The sequence below is a fragment of the Anopheles merus genome, chromosome 3L (genome assembly GCF_017562075.2).
Source record: "Anopheles merus strain MAF chromosome 3L, AmerM5.1, whole genome shotgun sequence".
In the NCBI taxonomy this organism is placed as follows: domain Eukaryota; kingdom Metazoa; phylum Arthropoda; class Insecta; order Diptera; family Culicidae; genus Anopheles; species Anopheles merus.
In genome coordinates, this window is record NC_054085.1 from 37,412,539 (window position 1) to 37,439,190 (window position 26,652).

General features: G+C 46.6%; 2 protein-coding genes across 18 annotated transcripts in view; both read right to left on the reverse strand.

Moving 5' to 3' along the window:
* The window catches only part of LOC121600611 (serine-enriched protein), an 11,591-nt gene extending 7,602 nt beyond the window's left edge, over positions 1–3,989 (reverse strand). The window contains exons 1-3 of one of the 5 annotated variants that reach the window (XM_041929349.1): positions 3,714–3,976; positions 2,417–2,493; positions 549–895 (exon numbers count right to left, since the gene is read on the reverse strand). In XM_041929349.1, the coding sequence (XP_041785283.1) occupies positions 549–878 (330 nt within the window). In that variant the 5' untranslated portion in view covers positions 879–895; positions 2,417–2,493; positions 3,714–3,976. Of the gene's footprint in view, positions 1–548; positions 896–2,416; positions 2,497–3,713 lie in introns of all 5 variants that reach the window. The other 4 variants (XM_041929345.1, XM_041929346.1, XM_041929348.1 and 1 more) reach the window with 4 other exon arrangements.
* Positions 3,990–4,615: 626 nt separating this feature from the next.
* LOC121598473 (putative polypeptide N-acetylgalactosaminyltransferase 9) overlaps positions 4,616–26,652 on the reverse strand; it is a 63,309-nt gene continuing 41,272 nt past the window's right edge. For 8 of the 13 annotated variants that reach the window (XM_041925368.1, XM_041925367.1, XM_041925369.1 and 5 more), the window contains 9 exons: positions 13,553–14,405; positions 13,094–13,459; positions 12,864–13,028; positions 12,594–12,787; positions 12,303–12,521; positions 12,002–12,235; positions 11,704–11,814; positions 8,834–8,872; positions 4,616–8,265 (listed from right to left, as the gene is read on the reverse strand). In XM_041925368.1, the coding sequence (XP_041781302.1) occupies positions 7,996–8,265; positions 8,834–8,872; positions 11,704–11,814; positions 12,002–12,235; positions 12,303–12,521; positions 12,594–12,787; positions 12,864–13,028; positions 13,094–13,459; positions 13,553–14,012 (2,058 nt within the window). In that variant the 5' untranslated portion in view covers positions 14,013–14,405 and the 3' untranslated portion in view covers positions 4,616–7,995. Of the gene's footprint in view, positions 8,266–8,833; positions 8,873–11,086; positions 11,192–11,703; positions 11,815–12,001; positions 12,236–12,302; positions 12,522–12,593; positions 12,788–12,863; positions 13,029–13,093; positions 13,460–13,552; positions 14,406–26,652 lie in introns of all 13 variants that reach the window. The other 5 variants (XR_006005573.1, XM_041925375.1, XM_041925378.1 and 2 more) reach the window with 5 other exon arrangements.

Genomic DNA, 26,652 nt, shown 5'->3' on the forward strand with positions numbered 1-26,652 from the left:
TCATTGGTTTGTTTGTGGTTTTTGGCAATTCAAGCGGGAGCAGATGCACGAATGTGACGGCACACGGACGGTTTAACAGTGTGAATGTTCATTTTTTATAGGTTAGTTTTTGTTTAATTGGCACGCACACAAACACACACATAAACGCATGGAACGATGGCATTTGGAGAGAGACAAAATAGACAAACGGTATCGGTTTATTTGCTGATCATTTGTTGATGGTTAAAGTTTGCATCAATCGGGACGCTTTATTTACACTACGAAAAAAACAATGAGGGCAAAAGTACACTCAACTCAAGACTCAAGACTTTGGCTTTTGTAAAATGAATGTGGCAACAAAAATGAAAGCTACCAACAAAACGAAACTATCACTGGTTTTGGTCATATGTACAAAAGCATTTGGATCGGCTAGCCAGCTCACAACTGTTGCTTACAAAGAAAGAAAAAAATGAGGCAAACTAAAAACGGGGCAACATGTTCCCGACAGCTGCCTAATGAGCTTCCCCCGCGAGCATTCCCCACTGCTCAGCAGCCCTCGCAAAACTCACCTGTTGCGCCGCATTCTGCAGGTTCAGCAGCGGCTCGGACGAGCGCTTCAGGAAGAGGCGCAGCTTGTTCTCGCGCGGCGGCGGCTCCTTTTTGCGCTGCGGCGACGGGGCCTGGTAGAGCATCTTCTGGAAGACGCGGGAGCGGGCGGCCAGCACCGCCTTGACCGCGCAGACCGGCTCGCGCGTCTCGCCCACCAGAAACGTCACGTCGCACAGCTCCGGCATCGAGGCGAGAAACTTCATGTCCTCCGCCAGGCCGGACTTGTTCTCGAACGTCGAGAGGTCCGGCTCGGCGTCAGCCATGCCAGAAAGTGGGAGCACTTCAGGCATAGCTGTAATTTCTATTGCTGTTGGGGCGGGGGGGGGGGGGGGAGGTGGGAAGATGAGAAGAGAAAGTTGTGGTCATGACAGCTTACGATACGTAGAGTAAAAACACACACACACACACACATGAAAGCTACAAACAAATCGATCGATCATATTTTAGACACTGATGAGTATTAATTTCCTGTTGTACAACATGGTGCTTTCTGTAATTGTGTGCTATTCAACACGTATTGGGCTATTTAGGATAGTTTTGCGATTTACATTGCATAGCTTTAGGCGCGTTTATACTCACTTGCGCTTATGCGCCTAAAAGTATGCAAATTTCGTAACTTTTTTTTGCAAAAATATAAGAGAAAAAAGGAAATCTATTTCTCGTGTTCAACTACTGAACCTTGAGCGAAAAACGAAAGCTTTATGCCGATGACAATAAAGGGTCCCGTCGAAGCGTCCCATGTTTTCCACCTGTTGCGTTCAACCCGTACGGGGTACGGGAAATGGCACACTCCATTTAGCACAGCCAATCTAGCGAAGCAGAAACCCGTTCCACTCCTCCCACTCCCCTCCTCCCACTCGCGCTACACTGCACACTTTTATTACATTGTGCAATCGCTTCAATCAATCAATGTGTACTCTCCACGTTGCCCGAGCCAATCAATCATGCCCTGCTCAATCAATCGTCGCTCGGTAACGTTACCCAACGGCACCGACCGACACGGGCCCGCGGGGGGGTTTTTCATCCGTTAATTGCGTCCCGGGCGTCCCCCGTTGGAGCGATGGCCGTCTAATCGTTTTTTGCCATTCGTGCTGGAACAGTCTCCCGGGCCCTAGCAGCACACACATCCTGATGGTTAATGGAAATATAACGTCAACCGTCTGCCCGGAAGGCAAGCTGAACTTTAAAAGGTTGTACAGTACAGAGCCACACAGAAAAAAAAACAGACGCAACGCAACAACGGAGCGTGGGTAAGTCTGCTGTGTGGGACAATGTTTTCCGCATTAGCATCGAGTAGCCGGTAGGCAAAAGGGGACACAGGGTACGGGTGAGCCATGGCGCTTGAACGGAAGTGTCCCAATCACTTCTAGACCGTCGTACGCACCATATGGAGGGAGGGAGGGAAAATGGATGCTGTGAAATGCTTTTCTGCTGTGACGTAGAAGAGCGTTTTTTGGTGAAAGCGAAACGCCTAAATGTATGCAATTTGTCGTATATAATGTTATTTAGTTAACTGCACCTGCAAAGTGTATACATTTAGGCGTTTATTTTCAATAACTCTTTTTACATAAAATAAACCCTTTTAACTCTTTTAACAAACATTTTTATACATTTTTATAGTAAATTTGATTACATCCCATTCCCTTTCACAAACACAAAAGAACACCTAATTGCCCCGCTTTCCTTTAATTTCGTACGAAAGCGCTTCCAGCATGGCAATGGCAAATGCTGCCTACCCATACACCCGAACAGAACAGATAACGTACATAGAGCATACGCACACACAGAAAACATAGAGACAGTGACCAGAGAGAAGAAGCATACGAACCTGTTGCAATCTTTGCAAGCTTTTACTCAGACCGTTCCGACAGGAAAAATGGTTGGTGAGGTGAGGTTGGGTTGGCTCTACTTTGGTGGTGTGCGGCAACGAGCAAAAATAAAACGAGGATGAAAATATAGAGAGAGAGAAAGAGAGAGAGAGAGAGAGAGAGAGAGAGAATGGGTGGAGAGGTGAGAGAAAGAAGTGTATGAATGAAGTACAGGTACTATGTAAGTGGGGGGGGAGGGGGCGCACGTGGTGTTCGAGCAGGTTAGAAATGCCAAACAAACGATGGAGCGATGGATGGACGGACGGACGGATGCGAAGCGCGGGCATGGTGTGATGGTGGCAATCAATTTGCTGTGCTTGCTTGGATGTTTGTGTGTGTGTGGTGTGTGGAGATGGGTGGGAAGCGGGTGGAAAGCTTTTTGTTTGATTTTTCTATCCTCGAAACAGCTTCCTTTGCTGTTGATGTTGATGCAATGGAGGTCAAAGGGTAGGAGCTTTTTTCCATTCCCTTCCAGGAATCGCACATGCAGCAGCTTGTGGGGCAGCGGAAAATGAAGGCTTCTTCATGTAAAAATTATCGTGACACACACAGACGCACACGGGAGTACGAAACACACTGGACGCAACAAACACGCACAAACACGGAGAAGTGCTTTTCTCCCGTAAAGGAAGGCCTGCTTTGTCGTCACTAACACATCTCCACAAACCACCAATAGACATACACACAGACACACACGCACGCGTGTAGAAGGAAGCAGGATGTGAAAAACACGCTGGGAAGAAACCTAGAAGCTGTTGCTCCGTTTTTCCTTGTGCCTAGATGGCCCTGGCCGTGTGTGTCCTTCTGTGTGGAGCTTTGCGACTATTTCTGTGTGCGCTCGCTCTGAAGGATTCATTCACAAACAGGCGAACCCAGTAGATGAGGAACGGGAAAAGTATTTTAAGCTGCCAGTTTTTTTAATGGGGTGAAAAAGCGGGGAAGGAATACTGGGGAAAAAGGGACTGATAACAGCTGCCAGGAAAGGTGAAGGTTTTTTTTTTCTATCTCGCTCGAGTTGTCCTTCAAGCTACGGGAGACCTCTTTTGCATCGTTCGAGATCATTCGATTGGAACAAGAATCCTTTTTTTGTCATTTTTCAGCCTTTCTTCCTTTCACCAAGCACATCAGCACAGCACTGAGCCCACTACACCACCATCCGATTGATCCGTTCCCCCAGGTGAGCTCCCCTTTTGACACAGTTTAGAATACTTTTGAAAAGAAAAGAAAAAAAAGCACACACACACTCCCGTTAACTACCTTTTAGCAAGAGCACTACCAAAAAACGTAGAAACTAAACAGTGAACAGAAAACTGCCACACGCAAGATTTTCCTCCCGTTTGCTTCCTGAGGTGAGGGTGAAGCTGCTGCCAGCCCCTCACACACACACACACACACGCGCGCGCACACAGGTGCACGCACAGATGCACAGACACTACACAGGAAACAGAAAGACTCTCTATAGCTTGCCCATCCGACTCGGCCGACGGTGTTCAGCAGAATGACGCCACCAGCGCTTTTACCAGCGAGCCGAGCTTGAACAGCACAGCTTTCCTTTTCCTTCCTCATGGCTGGCGATGGAGGCGCCCCGTAGTTAGTATTACGCTGGGTGCGAGTGCGAGAAAGGAGCAGGTGAAACGCATGCGCTTGATGTAACTGTGTCGTGCTGAAAGTGACAGTTGCCATTGCAATGGTGTGCGTGCGTGTGTGTGTTTGTGTGGCAAAAAAGCGCTTGTTCAATCTAGTAAACATTGGACATTGGACGTACTGCTCGAATCGTGCTGCACCGCACAGTGGTTGAGCTGGTTCTATTTATTCCAAAAAAAACACAAATGGGATTTACAATCTTTCCTCTTAAAGTACATCACTGAGCATAAAAAAAGGTTTTCATAAATTTAATGATACAAAAAGTTATTAAAATCCCTTTTAAAATGTGATTTTGTATTGGAAATAGCATACCTTTAGGTGTCTATCCATGACAAACGACAAGCAAAACAGGAAAACAATAAAAAAATTCTCAACAAAACAGTCAAAGTTACTACTACTAAACGATGAAGATTTTTTTTCCAAATAAATTTTGTTTATTACTTTATTGTTACAGTTTTCTTCCCCTCTTCTGCAGTTGTTTGTGCCGTTTTGTGTTGTTTTCTCCTCTTTTTTTCACCATTTGGCTTTCACTTGTTTGCCCACGCCTTTCACGCCTGTTGCCTAAGCTGTGTGATTCGTTTCACTCGTCTTGTTTTCGATGTACTTTCCGTTGTCTTAAGTAATGATTTACAAAAAGGTTTCATCATGTTCGTGTGTTTCTGCTGGGAATGAATAGTAATTTTCCCCCCGTCTAGTGAAAAAGCGATAGGTTTTCAGTAGCATCGAGCCGCACAAATGATCACGCCTAGAAAGGAGTTGTGATGTGTGTTTAGGGCAGCCCCAATGCGTTGCCTTCTATAAAAAAAACATCATTTTGTGATTGAATATTAGATAAATCGATGTTTTATGCAGTTTCTTCATCCTCAACCCGTCTGTTGCTGCAGTGGGGTTTGTTTTCGTAAAAGATATGTGTATGTTTTTACTTCTTCTTTTTGTTTGTTTATACGTTGTTGATTACAGGTTTACTTTACTTTTTTTGTTGATGTGTGTATGTTTTATAAGTTTTTTTTTCGCATCATACTTAACTATTTACAATGTGGGGAAGAGGTTTCCGTTCATTTTTCGACGCGCTTACTTTCTTCATATTATCGCTGGTTTTGTTTTGTGTTTTTTTTAGGAAAGTTCCACCTCCTTTTCCTCTCGGTTCAGTTCCTATTAAAGTACAATTGCCTCAATGATACCGTAGAACGCAATGCCATACTGTTTCGTTCCGTGTACAAGATCAAACTAAAAAATACGTTCAATATATCATCTATACATACATATGAGCTAATCGGTCTTTCAACCCACACACACACACACACGTACACACACATACATACATGCTCTCACACACACACACATACACACATGCTTCACCGTGTGCTGGAAGTCTACCGAGAGAAGGAATTGTATCATTGCACGCAATTGCACATGGAAACCATTTACTGCTCGTACCGCTTTCTCTTCCCTTTTGCTTGGGTAGGGGGTTGGGTGGCAAAGAGACTACAGAGATAAGGTTGCACCGCCCCCCAGACGCATTCCGATAGAGTAGTATCTGTCTAGTCTGTTCACTGCCCCACTTGTAGGTGCGTAATGCATGAATTTTAAAAAGGCACATGTAGAGAAACGGGCTCGTTTCTTCGCTTTTCATATAGTTTGCTATGTGTCGGTTTTGTTGGGGTTTTTACACATCTAACTGTACTGCACACATACACATACACACACACACGTGCTTCTCATGCAGCTGAACAATACTACAGAGCAGGATAACTGGACGCAAAACTAACAGTTTGATAACGCTTCTTTCTTTTTAGAAGGAAAAAGAAACATTGTAAAGTTTGTGTAACTATTTCGACCCCAAAACTACATCGTAGGATGTAAATAAAAACAAACCACACAAGGTGTCGGGTGTATAAGGATATGGATCCATGGAAGAGTTTGTTTTGTTGCAGCAGCTTCGTTCGTTGATTGATTATTGCTAAACGGTTCATTCTATAAAACGAGACCCAATCTCGATATGATTGGTTGAGGAATGATGATGGGAGAGAAGTTCGTTCGGTTTTGCAGGGGAGTTAACATTGATATACAGGAGGTTCGTTTTCTCTCTTCTACTGTTTGTCGTAATTTGACGATATGTGACGAGCACGTGTGTGAGACGAGGCTCTACTACTAACGAAGGGTTTAATTAATCGTTCGATATTGGGGGGGTTACGTTTTAAAAACATTGGAATGGTTGTCGTTTTACGGCTTCACGATCGTCAGCTTTTGAGGAGATGTTGGGTTCATTCATTTGCATTTATCCCTCCTCTTTGATATGTGTGTGTATTTTACATAAAATAAATCACTCTCCTACTCTTTTCTACTTGTTTTATCTTCCCTTCTGACACATTCCTTAACATTTTCTCTTGAAACGGCTTATCTTTTCTTCTTCTTCATCTGTACAAACGAGTAGTAGCATGAAATGGAAAGAAACTCTATTATTTCTGTTAATTTTGAGCAAATTTGTTGTACTTCCTCGGAAGCTGTGAAGAACAATGAATTCACCTACCACAAGCCCAGTGGATCAGTATGGTGTCGTTTGCTGCTGGTACTGTTTCGTAGTGTTGGAGTTTTGTATGCATTTTCTTGTAAAGATTGTCTTTCGATCGGTCTGTAGTTGATTTGCCCTGTTTTGTTGTTGTTGTTGTTGTGCAATTGTTGCATTCATTGAGAATTGGTTCATTAATGTGTGTTTTTGTAGTTTTTTTTTCTCAACCAGTGTTTGAAATCTTTCTGTACCTAAGTCTTGACGATTGTTTGCATTGTGTCTGTTCTTGCTAGGAGCTGGAGCTTCACCTTGCCATTCTTCAAACATTCCACTATTCTTCTTCTTCTTCACTACTATTAAACTATTCCGTTTCCGCTGGGACAATCCCACTGCTGTTCTCTCGCGTTCAATTGCACACTTTGCGCCATTTCGTATTCGTGCGCTTTCTATTGCTAGCAGGGAGTTTTGCGTTCCCTCTGCAGTTTACTTTCTTTTTTTATGGCAGTCACATAATGTGTGTTTTTTTTTTAAATTTTGTAGTCACATGCAAGTGTTTCTGCTAACTAACAAACAAACAAAAAAAAAGGGGAAACAAATTAGGTTATACATTAAATAAAACGTATCCGAGAGGGTGAATTCACTCTAGGACCTTACAAACTAAAAGTCTAACAACTATACGATAGTGGAAGAAAATTGTTGCGGAATGCAAAATCAGCAAAAGTATCTAAAACAATTACACAAAAAAAAACAAACAGAAACACACACCAAACAAGTGCAAAGTGCCTTGCTATACTTGGAATAAAAGACTCTCAAGTCGGCTTTCGCTTCTGCCGCGATCCATCGATGCCTACTTAAATATGTACAACAGAAGGGGAAACAAACTCATTTTCACTCACACGCGTTGCCCTTTAGAACGGGGGTTTTTTTTTTCTCGCACAAACTTGGCAAGTTGAGCACGGGCTTTTGTATGCTTCTATCCCGCAATGTTTTGCCCTAACATAGTTATGTATATAAAAAAAAAACATCACATTAATTAAAAATCAATCCTAAACGCTCCTTCGCTGATTCGCTCGTCGCGACGACCCGACCCCGGGATTGTAAATGTGGTTGGAATTGATTGAAGGAAGCATACGAAGAAAGGAATGCTGCGTGTGTTGTCTGTGTGTGATTTCCCTGGAACTAGGCCCATGGTTTGGAAGGAGAAAGGGAGAGAGTCTTGTGTCAGACTCATGGTGCAAATCCTGAAATTAGCTCCTGAGATAGCTCCAAGTTGCTGGCGATAGTGCTTGAGGAACCGGAAGTTCTTTTTCTCTCTCCCCACCTTTCTGCTGAGGACTTCGGTGACAGCACCGAAGGAGCTTAGTCGTGTGCCTCTCCTGCCCCTCCTCACAGCTTGCTGGCGTCGTAGTTCTGGAAGGACCACCGCTGGGCCTCGACGGCCGCATTACAGTCTTGCATGATCAGCTTGTTCTTCGCCTCGTTGATCGCCAAACACCTGTCGGACGAGCCGTGGCGCAGCAGGTGCGACTGGTCCGAGTAGTTCCAGTACTGATTGCCCCGGGAACCGTGGCACGGGTACAGCACCACGTCATCGCCCGCGTAGTCAAGGCACGCCTCATCCCGCCGGATCTCGCCCGTTTTGCTCAGCATCCAGTACTAAAATGGGTGGGGAATTTGCGAGTGTATGGAGGTAAAGGAGCGGGATGAGAAGTAACGGGGACGGGAAGATGGGGGTTTAAGAAAAAGAAAACGGTCAATATTGAAGTTCATGGTAGGTGTAACTCTACTTGCTATAGCGTAACAAATGGAGCGCAACTAGAAAATAGGTTCAGACGGAGTACGGAGTGAGAGATTTTCATTTCGTTACGCCAGTGACTGTTGGGAACTGTTTTAGTTTAAAATTATCAAACATTCTTTTAAATTATTTCTCCATCCAAACGACGTGGAGTCCCTGCGGTTACAAACCCAACATGATCTGTTCCATTTGATTTTGCCGTGATGTGTTTTTTGTTAATGTTCGTTTTTGTTTTGCATATTCTTTGTATGTGTTTTGCGTTAGTTCTCGTGTTAGCAGTACTCGGTCCCAGTTTGGTCCGAGACTGGGGTAGAGCACCCTATGAGTGTTCGATGCCATGTCTTGATGTGATGTTTGATGCCAATTAAAACACATCTAACCCGGAACGGAGGCTTACAGATACACGATGGTTTACGGACTACTACGTACACGGGAGAACATGTGTTGATCGGGAGCGCCCAACAAGCCCTGCAAAAGGATAGACACAGGGGACAATCCAGACGGGGGACGAAAAAGAACGGGATTAGATGATAACGTGATGTCCATTTTTTGTGTTTTTTTTTTGGTACGTACAAGACGGGTGCTGCCCATGATGAACCCACCACTTGGCCAATGGGAAACATGTAGACGAGGACAAGGATGAGTGTATAATGCCGAAACACAAACAGGGAACACGCGAACGAGAGTTATTTTGTGTAAAAAGTAGAAAAGATACATTGGGGGCGATAATTTCATACAACGATTGCATACTTTAAGGCGCACTGTACGTGAAAACGCCTGCCGCTATGCAATTTTCGTAACAAAATTACCTTTATATGCTCCTTATTGGTATCTTTTCTAGCTTTTTAAACAAAACTCTTCATTCGCTTGTATAATTCCATTTCCAATTCGAACATGTTGTGTAAATTTGTAAATGTGTGTAATGTTGGTGCTATGATATGTTCCAATGCGAATGACATAACAGCAAATCGACACGTGGCGCCACAAATGAAATCTCTCTCTGTCTCTCTCTCTCATATACATGTGAAACTATTTTCAATGCTCTCCTTCTTTCTCTCTCTCTCTCTCTGTTTTGTTCAGAAGCTTTTTGTTTGGGAATGTTTTTTTGTTGCTTATACCGCCGCTGTTGCTTAACCTATTTCCCCTTTTCGGAACGAGTAAATACAAAGAAGTAAAAGAAAGACACAACCATACCGCGATAGGGAGGGCAATACCTAGGAAAAGGTAGTAGCTGTTTCGAGTACAGTTGGGTTTTTAGATGGGAGCAAAGGAAAATATATAAAAAAAGCGAGAAAGAAAATGACAACAACAGCTGGCAGGCAAAAAACTTCTATGTACAGAGGGGGAAACACGTTGCATTCAGTTTACCAATCATCACCACAAAACGTTTTGCTCTTCGCACACAAGGTACGTAAATTATACTGCAAAATACCTTTCCATCGCGTAGCGTCACTGTGCTGGGAGAAAGTTTTTTGGTTTTAGTGTAACAAAACAAATAAGAAACAGAAAGATTAACAAGAAAAAGGACCGAAAGTATGTTCGAGGCAAAACGTAACACACATCAACAGGCACGGGGACATGCATTTTTTGTGTGCGTTCGAGTACAAAATTTTGTCAATCGTCTAATTAAATCGTTTGCTGTCAGTGGTATGTTTTTTTAAACAATCGGGAACTCTAACCGTCTAGCATGTGTCCAAAGTCAAAGTTTTTTTTCCTCTCTTTTTGTCACGTTTTACGAACGGAGGTTTTTGATTAATGTTTACATTTTTTGTTTTAGCATGCCACACCTCCGTGGTGCTTTTGGTGATTGATCAACGTGATGGGGTCGTGATGGAGCTATGCTGGGTGGTGAATTATTATTTTCAATTTAACAGTACACGGTGAAGGCTACACAAATTCGTGAAACTAATCAATTAATAATGAACGAGTGTTCGGTCGATGAAAAATGCATTTGCTTCCGTTTTGTATTGGTGGTGGTGGTGGTGGTGGTGGTGATGATGTTGGCACTATGCTACGATGAATAATTGAGGTAGCATTTCGTATTGAAAGGTGATCAGTTGAAGCGAGAGCACTATTCGGGTGTACCGACTACAATTTAAAGCTCATAGGATGGTTAGTGGCAGCAAGTAACTATTTTCCAAATCTATTCGCTCACTTTATGAGCTGTCTATTGTTTAATACTTTGACTTTAGGTGAGAAATAGTACTTAAAGTTAAAAGCAAAGCAAATATTCGTTAGTATTGCCTCATCACCGTTTGTTTGCCGATTCAACATAAGCATTAGTTCATGAACGCGGTAACGCTCTGCCCATCTCTCTCGTGGATGATGTTGGCCTGTTAGTCTGTGTAGTTCTGTGTTGATGAAGTATTAATTTTGGGAGGGGGGCCAATATGGCATGCCACGAATTTCTTATCAATAGTCTGTATAGCTTAGTGTGCGTTATAACGGTTCCATAACCGAGGTCCCCGAGGGCTTCCAACAGTCCGCCGTCCGCCTTAGTCCGAAAAAGGTAAAGCCAAAACAAAGCATCTTCGTGTGTACCACACCCGGCCAGGTGCAACGAAGCTGCCGCACAGTGTACCGTCCAGTGTATCGTGATTGAGTACTTGTAATGTTTCGTATGCGTAAGTGTGAGTGTATTGTTTGCGTGTGTGTGTGTGGGGTTGCGTTGGTGTACAGTACCTGGTTACCGCCGGCCTGATGGCAGGGCCAGAGGCCCATCGGCGAATGCATGTCCTCGGGTTTTGCCGCCGAATCGATACACAGATTAGACCACTGGTTCCGAATCTGCACGGTTGTTTAGTGCGGAAGAGTGGGCAGGGTAGGTGGGTATGGGCGGTTTTTCGTTTTCAATACAGTCAAGGAAAGGGCACACATAGTCATAGTAGGGTATGAATCGAGCACAGACACACACGCACACATAGTGCGAAGGAGGAAAGTGTTTAAACGTGCGCCGACGATCGATTGGCGACCAAACGCAGTGACATTCGCCAGCGTTTGACAACAATAACAACAACAAGAAAAAGGTCATGGTGAAAGAAAGAGAAAAAGAAGAAAACAATACATTAAAATCGATAAAATAACACAACGATACGGCAAAGAACGAAGCGTCCCCGCACGAAGTCGAAACGAACGACTTCAACGATAGCGCAAGCGAGTAAAACGGAAATAATCGAAGAGCGTCCGACATTTTGGCGTGCGAGATGTGTGATGATTGGTAGCCTGTTTCCAATATGCTTCCGCTTACGCTACTGCAACGGCGATGCGTGCGAACAGGATAGGTGCAAAAGGCTATTTACTTGATTGCCACCCTGATTGTGGCACGGGTAGAGTCCGACCGGTTTCCGCAGGTTCCGCTTGCCGCCCGGCGCATCGAGACAGGTTCGGTTACCGTAACCCATGTTTCTTACCTACACGTTGTTTCATAATTTGAGTATTATTTATGCACTTTCCGAAATGTCACCACTCCGAAGGTGTCTATTGTCGGTTGGTGTTAAACCTTCCCAATAGACACCAAACGCTGAGCGATCTCTTGGAAAAGTAGAAAAGTACAGGCACATGCTGGCCGAAACGGCTCAGCAGCAAGCAAAACATTACCTCGCCCGAAGCAACGGCATCGCCGGGCACGAACAGCTCCGGATAGATGTTGTCCAGGTACCACCGGAACGACTTGCAGCCGAGCTCTTCGCGCAGCTTCTTGCGCGAGCTTACATCACCGTAATCACCCTTATCGTTACCAATGCGCTGGTAGTAGTACTGTGCGTACTCATCCATCCACACCTCCGCCAGCCGGACCGAGTTGCGCTTGATCACATTCACACCCGTTCGCCACTAAGTAAGAGAAAGACGCGTTATTATTCGTTGTCTGGCGGCAGCATCAGCCGCTCGATAGCGCTACCTTGTACGGTGAGCGTTTCCGGAAAATGTGTCCAACGTGCGAACAAGGCACAATCTCGAGCGAACCGCCACACATCCACGTCTTGAAGGAGAGCTCCAAGTTTTCACCGCCCCAGATGTCGAACCCGGAGTCGTACGTGCCGAGCCGCTCGAAGAATACACGATCGATCGCAAACAGGCCGCCCGCCATCGTTGGTGACCAAACGGGCTCCGCTGGGCTCTAAAAACGAACAAAAAAAGGGATGTTTAATGCGAACTGTTTGGCAACAAAGTGGGAGCTTGACAATGCTACCTTGTGCTTGCGCTTCTCCCGTTCCGGCACGGCGTGCCAATTGAACTGCAGGTTCCAATCGAAACCACCGACATTCACACCGCCCGAGTCGCGGTAGTGATACTCCATCGTGTTGTCGTCGATCACGTCGATCACGGGACAGACGACCGTCGTCGAGTTGCGGGCGATACGATCAAGCAACGGCTCCAGCCATCCTATAAGCAAGAAGTAAGCAGCCAATTAGTACGGAACCACGGTGGATGGAGAATACACCTTTTCAAAGCAACTCACCGACAGTACATTCGCAGTGAGAGTCAAGATATGTTAGGACTGGTGCCGTCGCATGTCGAGCACCGAGCAGACGGGCACGAATGAGACCCTCGCGTTTGGCAGCACGCACGATCTTCACCTTCGGATAGGCGAGGAAATAGTCCTCCAGCTGCTTCTGGGTGTGAGCTGCAATGAAAACCATTCCATCGAAGAATCCATCTCATACGGCAAGCGCATTTAAAAACACTCACGCATGTCGGAGAAATCATCGACCAGTATCACCTCCTTCACGAGCTGGTCCGGCGAACGGTCGAGCACCGAGTGAACGGTGCGCAGCAGCACCGACCACGCCTCGTTGTGGAAGCAGATGATGACGGACGTCGGCGGCAGATCGTCCATGTAGCGGTCCGGCTCCTTGCACCACGCGTCGCGCGGATCGGGCAGCGTGCGGCGGATCGAGATCATGTCCGCCACGTACTGGTTGAACGCATTCTTGGCCCATCCGTCATCGACCAGCTTTTTCACCTCCGGCGTTAGTTCTTTCGGCAGCACCACGGGCTTGCCCAGCTCGCCCGGTCCGTCGCTCGGGGGCGCGATAACGCCGGGCAAAGCGAGAGCTAGGAAAAAAAGAAGCGCCAAAATTAACGTCCCCATCCGCCTAAAGGTAGACTATCCGCAGTGCACCACTGTCGGCGTTATACGATACTCACCACCAGGGACACCGTTACCACTGGCGGGCGGCGAGTGTGACTGGGGCCGGCTCGGCTTCGACGGCAGCTCCTTGACCGTCTTCACCACCGGCGGCTCATCCAGATCCGGATCGACGCCTCCCGCACCTCCCTCCCCCTCATCGCCGTCCTCCACCCGGTTGTGATCGACAAAGTTCACGTCCGGCACCACCTCGGGCACGGCCGGATCCGGCCGATTTGCATCCAGCCGTGCGTTCTCCATAAACTGGTTGAACTTGTTCCGTATGCCTTCCAGCGGCAGCCGTCGCGGCGTCTCGTACTCGATCGCTCCGCCACCGCTCGCCGCCGAACCGCTGCCGCTCGGGCCGCCGGCCCTATTCGCATCGTCCGAGTAGAGCACAAACACGGCCATAAACCATACGACACCGCACAGGGCGGCCAGCTTCAGGAAGGACGATCTCCGTCTACCAAGCAGCGCCATTTTTGTTGTTGCTGGCAGTGCTTTCCGGGCTAAATGTAAGTAAATCGCCTGTACCGTACGATATGTGTTAGAAGCGGCTTCCTCGCGAATTATTCCTGAAGCGTTTTTGTTGAAGACAGTGATCGAGTGTTACGTTTCTATCAACGTACGATCACCTGCGGCACATCGCTCCGTATCGCTGTCCGTGCGCCTCAGACAACGCCCGCCACGGACGGTACCAAGCCTTTGATGTTGGCTCGTTGGCTGAGTAAATACCGAACCTTTCGTCAAGTTTGCGTCGCATAAAATTAGCACCAAACTGTGCCAAAATGCCGTTTTCCTCCTTACAATTACAATTGATGATGCATCGGTTGCGCGTGATGTGTTTGTGTGTGTTGATATGTTTCACAATTTCTGCAAAGAAAAGCAAAGAAAAAAAAACACGACCGTGTGTAAGTCAATGAAATGTGCATCTTTTAGCGATAGCTTCACAATTAGTTCACGCTGTTTGATTTGATAAGCTCAATCAGATGGACCAGAGCCCGCTTCCCCGTCGTGCGTTTGTTTTCCCACTCACGTACACGCGCAGTTTGGAGATTTTACGCCTCAACGCGCTGCGCGTACGCGTCTTGTGAAGCTGCAAAAGAGCGGCCCGATGGCATCACCCACTGTCTTCGCAAAGGGGCGCGGACATCAACGAAGACTGGAGGGCCTTCTTTTCATGCTTCACCTGGCGTTGCATTCCACAGGCCCATCTCTGAGCACGTTGCTCGCAAGCGAAGCTGGCGAGCTGGTTACAAATCGGGCGAAAGTGTAGACTCTGGAGAAGCGGGTCTGTTACCCTGTGGGGTTGGTGTGGAGTAGCGAAGAAGCGTCGGTCATCGTTGCCTACACTTTGTTTGTGTCTTAGCCTGTGTGTGTGTGTGTTGAGAAAAAACAAAACAATAGATCGTATCTCCCAGCGGAGCTAGACGATTGCGCAATGACATCTTCTTTGAGCGCCAGAAAGTGAGTCGAAGAAGCTAGGCCCATGCATAAGGTTGGATTGAATCACTGCTGAAGATAGGTTACATGTTCTAGCATAATTTCGCAAAAAAAAAAGCTTTGTTAGTGAGGTCATAGTCTCTCATTTCAATTAGAGATAGCTACGATGATACGCCAATCAGAACGAGTTATAAATAAAGTTCGCGTTTCAACGTACCATCGAACCAGCTTTAGCTAGAACTGGCCCTGATCTCGCTTCAGCATTCCAAGGCACCCACTTACAGGTACAGCATGATGCAATTTATCGTTCCCTTTGTTGTAGGTAGCGAAAAAGCTCTAAATTGCATAATTGGCACCCTGCGGGAATGGCATAGACAGCGGGGCAAATCCACGCCACAATAATCATAATCATCCGGTGGCGTTGCAAAGCAGAACCAGACAAGCATACCAAGCCGTGTGTTGGTGTTAATAAGCCACCGCCATGGGGATCCACAAATTAATACCTTCTCGCTGAACCATGGAGCAGTGTCGCATTACAAGAGGTACGGAAAGGAAAGCCAGATGAGAAAGAGATGGCTTTGTGAGATGGATTAAGTCATTTTGGTTCCTTCAAGCACGCCTGAAGATATGCAAACTGAACAGCAAATTCACACTATCATTACTCCTCATTGCTTATTCATCGTATTTAACAATAGCAATCAATTAAAGGATTTTGTATTGATCTGTTTAGATAGAAATGAACTATAAAAGCATAAACGTTCTCTTATGGTTTAATATCTCTTTCAAATCCGCAACAACCTGCTTAACATGCTCGTGATGCAATTTATGTTTCACACCATGAAAACACACGCAAAACGAAGCTTAATCCAAACCATAACCAACCATATCGTGTGTGTGCAATCAAATCAAAGAAAGTCAAAGGTTACAGCGCGCCGCGTAACCGGCAGCATAACTCCGCGGCAGAAGAACCCCGAACGCGGAAGGCGAAAAAAGACACGAGGAAAACAACAAATCCCAGCCCAGAGAAAAAAACAATGATCGGTATAATTATGTGATGAGATTGAAAGTTATCGCTGATGGGAATTTATTTGACGGCGGCTGGGAACGGGCCCCGACACTGCCAATGGTTGAGTGTCGCATGGAATCGTAAATTTTCGTTTGCTGCGCGTTTTGATTTTGGCCGTTTTTGTTTGTGCTTTATTTTCGTTTCTTTTTGTAGGCTTTACGGGGGGAAAGGGGGGGGTCGTAATTGAACCACGGCATTGCCCCTACATATGCTGGGTGTAGTATGATGCGCTACGATTTGTACCGCGATGAAACCGAGAGGACACACCAAACACAATGGCAATGGGAGAAAATAATCATTTTCATCTGTTTTTCTATCTGTTTGGCTTCTGGGACTGCGGAGGGTGCGGATGATGGTTGTGTACAGTTTTGTTGTGCAATTTATTAAATCCCTCCAATTCCCATTTGTTTGAGTTTTGCTTTCTTCTCATTGTACTTCACCAGCCGGCGTGTGCTGCCGGCGCCTTAAAGCGGACGAGGAATGTGAGGAACTACTATTGATTGATGAAGGGGGTGCAAACGGGCCGGGTGCATTGTAAGCACACAATTCGTATGCAAATAAGAGTATCATTGTCCCATGCCCAAGACCAGGTAATCTTGCGAATGGAGCAAGACAATTACCGGTTGCAATTTTCAAAACCAAACACACGCACACCGAGGCAATAGAAAATAGCGGCAACCAAAAACTCGTTCCAATGATGGAGCATCAATTTCACTCGAAAGGTCCACAAATTGGCGGCTTCGTGTCGCGCCAAAACCTACTTTGGCTGACCCTTGAAGCCCATCGGTTCAGATTCGATTTCGCTTGTTTTGATTTGCATTGAGCTGGTCGGCCAAAGATTGCTCCAAAGATCGGCCCACAAAGGACAAGGTCATGGGAAAAACGGCCGGCCCGAAATGACCGGTCGAGGGAATTAAACCCTCCATTACCGTGCTTGCGGTGCCATGGATCACACACACACAAACACACTATTTGGGCCGCTCATAATACTGGCATTAATGCTTCTCGTGCCCAGCTTGAGGCCGATTTGTGCTGAGAAGCATTTATCATCAAGGAGGTTTAGCTCCAAAATGAGGTACATTAGCCCTCATGGAGCGTCTTAGGTTAGGCCTTGGTGGAATTATGCTGGTGCTTAATGAATGAGCGTGAATTAATAAGTCTACGATGCTAAAAAGCGTATTTTTATTTCAGTTGTTCACTTGATCGGTTTTGCCTTTCTAAATTGCAACATTAAATGTAATCGAACACCACAACTAACCTATTACACCATCAGAAGAAACCATCTTTCACCTCATCGCATTGCAAGAGACGAACCTTTCGCTAAAGCAATCCTTCACTTGTCTCAGCTTGGCTTCAACTGAAGCCCCAACAAATGATGATGCCAGCCGATTGCGCGCCGGTCGTAAAACAAAATAACCGCTGTGTCTATACCAAACGGCCCACAACCCAAAACGATACGCGGTGGCACACCGCCATAACTTCAGCCGCATAGATTATAAAAATGTTGTCCCTCCCGCCGTGCCAAGATAGTGGTCCCACGGCGAAAGCGATGGTTCCACCGTTTCGCTTATCAAACAGCCCCCGAGAAACAATATAAAAGACGATCCGATGACAGCTCATTTACACGGGTTTCTGGCTCCGCCGGCGTAGAAGATGGCGTAATCAAAAAGCTCTGCCTAACAACCGATCGAGTAAAAGTGATCGGCGAGAGGTTGAGACAAATTGGAGGAACCGAAAAAATGCGGAAGAAAACACGACATTTCGCACGATGGGTTCGATGGCTAAACACGGGCGTTGATGTCATTAATTATGGTGATCGTCTTCATGGTTCGCTCATAATTTCCCAGCCGCGCCGTTTTGCATTTTGTGGCCCGCATAACGCCACGGCAGATCGTGAAAACGTCAGACCCGGGGGGGCGAAGTTGGGCACACAAAATGAGGCTCATTAAAGCGAATCCAAAACGCCAATCTTTTAATTTACGACCCAACGAACGGTAACGACTGAGGGGAAAAATTGGGCAGAAACAAGACAAAAGACGCGTGTGCATCTTCGTTTCTTCTCACACCGTACGCTCGCGATTGACCATTAATTGATTTCCATTCACCCCTCTGTGCACCATCTCTCTCTCTCTCTCTCTGTGCCTACCGATCCAATCGACCGTGAAGACGAATTTCCCCCGTTCAGCTTGCCGTCGGTTTTCGGTCCGGAATTCCGCGCACGGCAAGTTTTGGCGTTTTTCCCACACTTTTCGATTACATTATAACGAGACGGCGCTGTCTGGCTCGGTGGTTGTGTGTGTGTGTGTGTTGCCTACGGCGGAGACAGTATTTTGAAGAACTTTCCTTTTCTAACCGTTTTCCGGGGGCAATTGTCGGCAGTTCTCTTTTTAAACCGAACGGCAACCCCTTTAAAAAGCGATGAGGTTTAGTCACAGTTTGTTGAAAGGGAAAAAGGGTTACTTACTGTTACGGGGAAATGAAGAAAGGAGCTGTAAAACGGGTGACATTTAATTCATTGCCGACACGCGTGTCCGTGTGCTGTGTGCGGAATTGCCTTTGACGATTGAAGCTGGCAGCTTTTGTGGAGAAACACGCCAACAGACTAATGCACATCGCAGCCAAGGGCATGAGAGAGAGAGCGAGAGAGAGTTGCACCTGGGAAAGGGGTAAAGTTTGTGTGACATTTTTGTGCACATAAAAATTCACCATGCGAAACGGCACTTCGCCATCCCGGACCTAGATTTATCCGGTTGCGTTGTGGCATGATCGATTCGAGGCACGTCAGCAAACGCGGCAAAGAATGTTTCCTTCTTGCAAATGTGTCTTGGGCGCTGCTTTCTCCAACACTGCAAGTATGAGCAGCAAAACTCATTCGGATTTAATCTCAAACGAAGATATTTCAAAAATAAATGAGAATCATATCGTATTTCAAGTGTTTGCTATTAACGCCTAAAGCTATACACACTGCATTGCATTATTATATTATTAAAAAGATTCTACTAACTCATCGCCATAGAACGATCCTAATCGGATTACAATCCTATTAAATCATGTGTACACTCACCATAACCCTACAAAAGTGTATAATTTCTCCCTTCACTTCGCATCACGTATGGAAGTAAAAGTGAACGCGCGCGAAGTTTTTCCCGGTTCATCCAAATTCATGATGCCAATTTTTTAGATCTCTGCATCCGGCTTGAGCTTCGCATCGTTCAACAACACTTTCACACACACACACAAACAGGCCAAACGCCGCGCTCTATCATAAACATGCGCCACCTTCTTACACCTTTTTCAATTGCACGCACGGCCATGCTGGAAAGGTGTTAAGCGCTGTTGAACCATCTGCGGCACGGCTTTTGGGGGCGCATGAGCTCATCCACCTCCACCAACCAACTAAACCAACCCACAAAACCGTTCAATCTCGATTGAACGGAATGTCATGCGGGTTTATGTCTTACCCTTCTTCTTGTTTGCCTCCCTCACCCCCCCGGGGACATGTTTTGGGTTATGAATTTCTGTTTTGCCGGAGGACCGCAGGTCGGACAGGCCTGAAAAGTAAAAGTACCATTCAAGATCGGGGGCTGTGCGGCCCCAAAAGGAAAGAAGATGCGCCATCGAAACGAAACCAAACGGTCATTATTACGGGGGCGCCCCGTTTAGCTCTGCCTGTAACCCAGGGGGAAAAGGGGGAAGCTGACTTTTTTTTACGCTAAAACCGGAGAAAGTTCAACCATTTCAGACGCCGCGGCCGTTACCGAACGCATCTTCTTCCCACCGGGAGTTCCGATTAATTAGATAGTTTTGAGCCGTGTCTGTTTTTTTTTCGTGGTGCTGCTGCTGCCGTCGTGCTTACCTTAAACCGAACACCTTCGATTGGGTTCGATGTTTTGCCAAGAGCGTTGCGGTATGCGAAATAAAATTAATAGGCAATGGGTACGACGGATTAAATCACCCACTCGCATTTACATGAGGAAAGCATATCACAAACACCCAGCGCGCGGCTGTGGGGATTGAGCCTCGAAAATGTAAAACATTGACGCCACTTGGAAGCACACACACACAGACACAGACAGCCATCGGTTCATAAATATGATGGAATTTTTTGGCAACTTTCACGACATTTTCGGGGGCCTCTTCTGTTTGGCAAGCGATGCGGAGGAGTCGCTCTATTAGCTAAATCTCTCCTTTTTCGGGTTCACCTTAAAGCGTGCGTTAAAGGACAACTAATCATCACTTCTCCCCAAATTAACCTTCCGCGTATCCTGCGCGAAGTAGCGCAAAGCTTCCTCAAATTCACTGGAACCGCCAACGCTTCCATCCAGCGCAGCTTCCACCGGCCAATTTGCATGCACAAATAAATCCCACGGTTACGTAAAGCGGCCCCGAACTCGTCCCGAAACGCGACTGTGACGAGACGTCTTCTTCTCTGCACGGGCCACATAATTAACCGCCGTGTGTCCTTCCTGCCCGCGAGAGCGGGGCCGCAGCTTCCTCGCAACGCGCGCATAAAAACTTTCCCAATCTGCGCTCCCTCTTCCATCTATCTTGTTTTGCAATCGTTGGTGATTTATTGCCCGCAAAAGAACGCGCGCGCTCGCGCAAACTTTATCCATTTTTTTGTGTGTTTCTTGTTGTTTCATCGGTTTGTTTTCTTTCTTGGAAGAGCAGTTAATTTGCTCCATCACCACCAACCAAGCCCGAAAGTAGTCCCGTGTCCAGCTCAAAATGTTAACGCCGAAAACAAAAAGCTTTGCTAGAGAAAATGCCTCGCTGGGAGTTACATTTTTCCCGACACTTTGACACTTAACGATTGCTTTGGTGGTGGTTTGATTTAAATTAGCAAGCGTGTTTTGTTCCACAAGCGTATCGCGCGCCTCGACACATGCTGTTTGGATGGGATGGGAGGGAGGGTTCCCTTCGCCACCCGTTGTTAAAACGATATGGCTGAGAGGCGATATGCTAATTAATGTGAGCACGCAACAGAAAGTTTTCAGTTTCATTTATTCGGCTGCCGCCGGTCGCCCGGCGGTTTTCCTTCAATTGAGTTGTACGTTTTCCACGGTTTTATTAAACTCTCTTGGCAGGTGGTGCTCTGCGCAGCCGTGCCGTGTGAGCAGTGGTGAGCTATTTTTGGGGCTCTGACATATCGTACCGAACGTTCATTACAGTCGAATGATGAAGATGGAAGGCTTCTGACAGTTTAAATTGATATATTGAAATTGTATGGAAAATGTTCCTCCTTGAGCAAGCTATCGTTAATTAGCACTGCGAAGGGGAATAAAAATAGCCACACTTTACTGATTATGATAGGCATGTTGCAACACAATTGGAAAGAAAGCGCAACGTTTGTTACAAAACGTGAGAAAAGCCCCGGGAACTGATTTCCCGGAATCATTTGCAAAAGCTCATCGATATCTGATTTGATACAAGACTCAACTAATGACATGCGATGTGGCTGAGGAACCTTTTTCCGAGCGTCCTTTGCGACTGCCCTCGGCATGCCAAAAGGTTAAACCCTTCCGGACCACCACGAAAAGGGCAAACCACGATCGCCACGATCGAAGTGAAAAGATCTCCGCTTGGAGCACCTTTTCACCTCCATTCAATCAACGCTTCTCTGTGACCGACTGGACAAAGAGCTCGCTGCTTTGCAGCCGTCCTATCTTGCTTCTCATCACCTGTCGATACCTTCTCGTGCATTACTGCCATTGCCAGCCTCCCTGAATGCACCGATGCAGAGACACATAATTGCAGAGTCACGCTCAAGCTCAGTGCTTTGTACCTCTTTGTGGGACTGTTAACACGAGCAAAGCATCCAATCGTGGAATGTGTTTAACTTGGAATAGGCCTTGGCTTGCCGCTGGCCCGATGTACGCTCTGTTGCTGTGAAGAGCACCGATGCAACAATAACAAACGGTTCAGCTTCAAGGGAAGATCCCATGGCAGCGATGTATAGCGCACGGAACTCATCGTGCGCTCATCTTCGCAACACACGCCGCCGTGACACAACCGGACCACCGAAGGTCTTAATCTTTGCTCATTGATTAACTTTTAGATGAAGCTTAGATAGCAAACTGCTCTGCGGAGAGCGAAGAAAAAAGGGCGCGAAAATTTAATAATCTTTTCCATCCTCCCGTACACAACACGAGAGATGAATGACGTCGATCTGTGCCGTGACTCGTGACATCACCCAGCCAGGGCCTTGTACAAACCGTGCCAGCAATCATCGCTCCAAGATGGAGTAACCTCAAAAGCACAAGACGACGAACGCGAGCTTCCCATCTTTTTCGGTTGGGCCCCATCTGATGCTGTTTGAATCTCGCACACACATACGAGGGAGTGCCCCGAGGAGCCTCAAGAAGTTTGGAGCCCATTTGAAAAGGTCATTCTGGTATCTGATTCTCAAGAATAGTCGGAGTTTGCGCCGCCGGCAAAACATACCTCCAGCGACGAATGAAATATTAACCATGATTTATACATCTCTTGGTCCCCTCCAGACACACATGCGGGCAAAAGGTGCAGGAAGGTGGACGGTAAATCATTTAAATTGCCTGCGACAGAGAGTGCTAAATGTCAGGTCAGTTTCAAATCGAACCGGCTCCCCTCCGGAATTGGAGTAGCGGTTGCAGTGCAGTGAAAGCGTTAGCACGGAAGGTGCGCCATGTCTGGCGGGCCTTTTCTTCCCAGTCCCTGTGGGCATCGGGCTGACAGGTTGGTTGGAAGAAAAACGGAAGCCCTAGAAAGTGGCTACAGCAAGGGAAAAAGAGAGAGAAAACCCGGAATCAAACACACACACACACACATGCACACCGACATCCTCTCAATGTAACGATATTGACAGTTTCCTCCGTAATTAAGATGATTGGTCGATAACAACACTCAAACGCATCGCGATTTGCCACCCTACCCTGCAGGGTTCGCTGCTTTCCCCCGTGAGGGAAATGAGGGGTCCGTCGTCGTGCTTCGGTGGCGCATTTTAATTAATCCGTTGGTGTGAGTTGTTTCTAGCTGCAACGTGTTCGAGTTTTCCTCCGGTTCGTGAGAAGGAGGAGGAGGCAGCGGGTTCCGGTCAGCGGGTACACGACCCGATGTGCGTGCGTGTGTGTGTGTTTAAGAGGTTCGAGAGATTGAAATGTAGCAAAAATAAAATAAAACGGTCACTCCATAACTAGACCGGAACTAACGGAAGTACGGAGTGGCAAGGGACGCTGTCTGAGTTCACTGTGGGTGAGTGTGTCGTGTGGGGTGAGTTTTTCTCACACACGCATGAGGGTTGTTGGTGTGAGCGATGGAAAGCTTCATTTAAATGCTGAAATTAACAGGATTTTGCTGTTCCTTTATTGAATTATGCTTCCTAATATTCATTTTTTTATTTTTTTAGTGTCCACAGGTCTTTGTGTGATAGAAACATTCCATTTTTTGTCTTTCAAAACGATGTTCTTCGCATTTAGAGTGATTAGCATCTGCATTCACTCTATCTGGGTCAAACGAAGCATATTGTTACCCGAAATGGGACCGGATTGCAAGTTGAAACATAAATATCTCTTTAAAGGTTGTTTGTTTTTTCCATTTATTGCCTCCCTCTCACCAACATTGCCCTTTTCAATGCATAATAAAGACGTTTAAATATTATAATTACTCATCAACGGCCAGCAGCAGCAGCAGCAAACAAACAGACCGATGACACAATGGTCCGCCCGTCCGATCTTGATCCGTGAAATGTAAATCCCGCGCACAGCGACGAACCTACCTACCTTATCCGGATGCATTTTTCATCAAACCGTGACCGGGGCGCTTGCAAAACGAAAAACAAGGTGTGTGTCCTTGAATCACACCCACCCTTCTTGTATGGCATGGTAATGTACAATTTAAATTTGTACCACATTAAACTGAACCAATCGCGCACACCAGCCAACGAGCAAAACAAAAAATGCGTAAAATAATTAACAAACAAAGGAGCACAGTGGTGTCGACGATGCGATGCTGCGCCTCTGCTGATGCTGTGCCTGCCAGCTGGAGCATTCTCTCATTGTACTAAAAGCCACCCCGGTGTGTGTGTGTGTGTGGGTTGACGAATCGCGCAATCGTAACCTTCGAATCGAATGTGCCCCGGCTAATGCGATTCGGTTGGCTGTTTAGCGAGAATTCCGGCTCTTGTAGAGCCTTGAAACATCAACACCGACACTAAAAACACAGTCTCCAGAAAGTGAAATACACCGCGGCAGTGAGTGATTGGGGTAAATTAAATTATGGACCCTTCTCTACTGCGACAGATCGGCAAGCGATGCAACTTCCGGTGTGCGAGGTTCGATTTCACCGACGCCACCGCCATCACCTGACCCGGCGAGGTCAATAATTACAGCCCGAAGTGAAAAAGCTGGCGACCATTTTCCAATCGTTATTGGCCAGCAGACATGCAAATTCCGTGGCTCTCGAAACCGTGTTTGCATCATCGTGTTTCACTGCCACGGTACATCCGTTTCACGCCCGGTCTTGTATGTGTGTGTGTGTGTGTGTGTGCGGTGAGCCGTTTTTTTCATCCGCGTCCCATCCGTCTGCAAGGTGTCGTCGCGCATCATTTGCGTTTGCGGCAACAAACAAAGTAACAAAAAAAACAACTCGCCCGCCGACATCCAAACACGATTATCATCACCTGCGGGCCGGAATAGGAGGAAAATAAGGTCCGATGAGACATGGAAAATCAATCTCGTTAGCAAAAGACGAGGTTTTGATTTCGGTTTTGCTGTTTTGCGTGCACGCACCGGCGACAAAGAGAGAGAGAGAGAGAGAGAGAGAGGGAGAAATGGAAATTAGAGTGACAAAAAGTATAATTTAACACACGAATGCGCGAATGTGAATCCAATCAACTCCGGCGGGGGAAAGTCGCCAGTCGGTGTCACATAAAAATGGTAACCAGATTGGAAGCTGCCAGCCAGGGAGGGGGGGACACAGCGGGTGTGATGCGGCAGTGATTATGCGTGCTTTTGTACAAACATTTCACGACAAATAAGTACAGACATTATTTAAACAACATCTTGGCGAAAAATTATATCATCCTGCGACGTATCGAGTTGCTCTCCGTGACACTTGTCTCCACCCCCAAAGCCTTCAGCCAATGGAGGAGTGAGTGAATGCACAAAAACGTAAACAGAAGAAACAAAAATTCCCATCCCCATGGTCACGAAACCAAATCAACACCAGTTAGCGCGTTGGCCACTGGTCGGCGTCCTTTCCCCATCACATCGACCGTCTTCAAACTAGGTCGTACGAAAGCGAAAGCCATTTTCACCCTCTCTTCGCCACTTGAACGGAACTGGCTCGTGGCGCCCGTGCGACACACATGCAAAACGCGCAAGATGACAAACACGCCCGAACAGCGGCCCGATTGCGGAAGCATAATAATGATTGGCCGAGGTTAAGCAACAACAAAAAATGCATGCCATTTCACACAAAAAATAGGCTTTTCTTGGGGCCTTTTATGCAGCAAGATCGGTATGGAAATTGGCAAAGATAGTTGGTCCCCACTGGGGGGGAGGGTGTTGCTGCATCTTGGCGCGTTTATTAGCCGCTCTCCCATACACACACGGGTTGCATCGCCAGGCAACCTGAAACCTGAAGTTGTGCAGCACCAGCAAAACAAAAGACATTCCCGGTAGCCGCCACTAATGCCATCACACATGCGGTAACGACGTCGCAAACGAAACCGTCTCTCTCTCTCTCGTACCGGGAGGGGGAGTTTTATGTAAATTGTACGGTGATATTTAAGCACAGCTTATGATAATCGTCTTGAACGAGAGAGTACACCGCCACAGCAACCACCAAGCACACAACAAAAAATGGAATCAAAATGCTAGAGGGAGCAGAAAAAAAAACCACAAGTAGCTCGTCATATGGGGCAGAGCCCGGACCCGGGTAGGTGCACTCGACTCACGTGCGCCATTTATGATGCATCAGGCCTCGTATGGTGCTTTTTTTTTTGGGTAACACAATTTTCCATGTTTTTTGCAACACCTAGCGTCGGGTCGGAACTTGGCTGATTAGTCATTTAGTCGGTGGTGCGGTGAGGTTTTGTCGCCCCCCGAGACTATAAAATGCCACCCATAACATGCTGTGGATGATGCTGGTTGGATGAGCAGCGGGTGAAGAAAGTGAAATTTTTTCACATCCCTTTGAACGCTCACAAATGGGACGGCGGGGACGGCCAGACCGGTGGTGGACGGTCGGTGTGAAGTTTTCTTACGTAATTATTATTCCCGGCATCACTTTTCAGCCGCTTGGCATCTTCTCTGTTGTTGTTTTTTTTTTTTCACACCGATAGAAACATGGACACAACAGGCCCCGCCGCGCTCGTGTGCAATAAAGTTGGGATATGTTTTCATGACAAAAGTGGGATTAAAAGTTGCGCTTTAAGGTGCTTTTATTGCTTTACTACGCTACTGCGCTAACAGTTCCGGCGGATTGGCCGGCTGCCAACGCTGTTTAAATAACTAGTATGATAATCGTAAAGCTTCCCATATTCCCAAACCTACTTAATGCTGCAGGTTGATACCCGGGAAAAGGTGCCATTACATAAAAGCATAAAACAATAATTGGCATAGGGTATAAAAT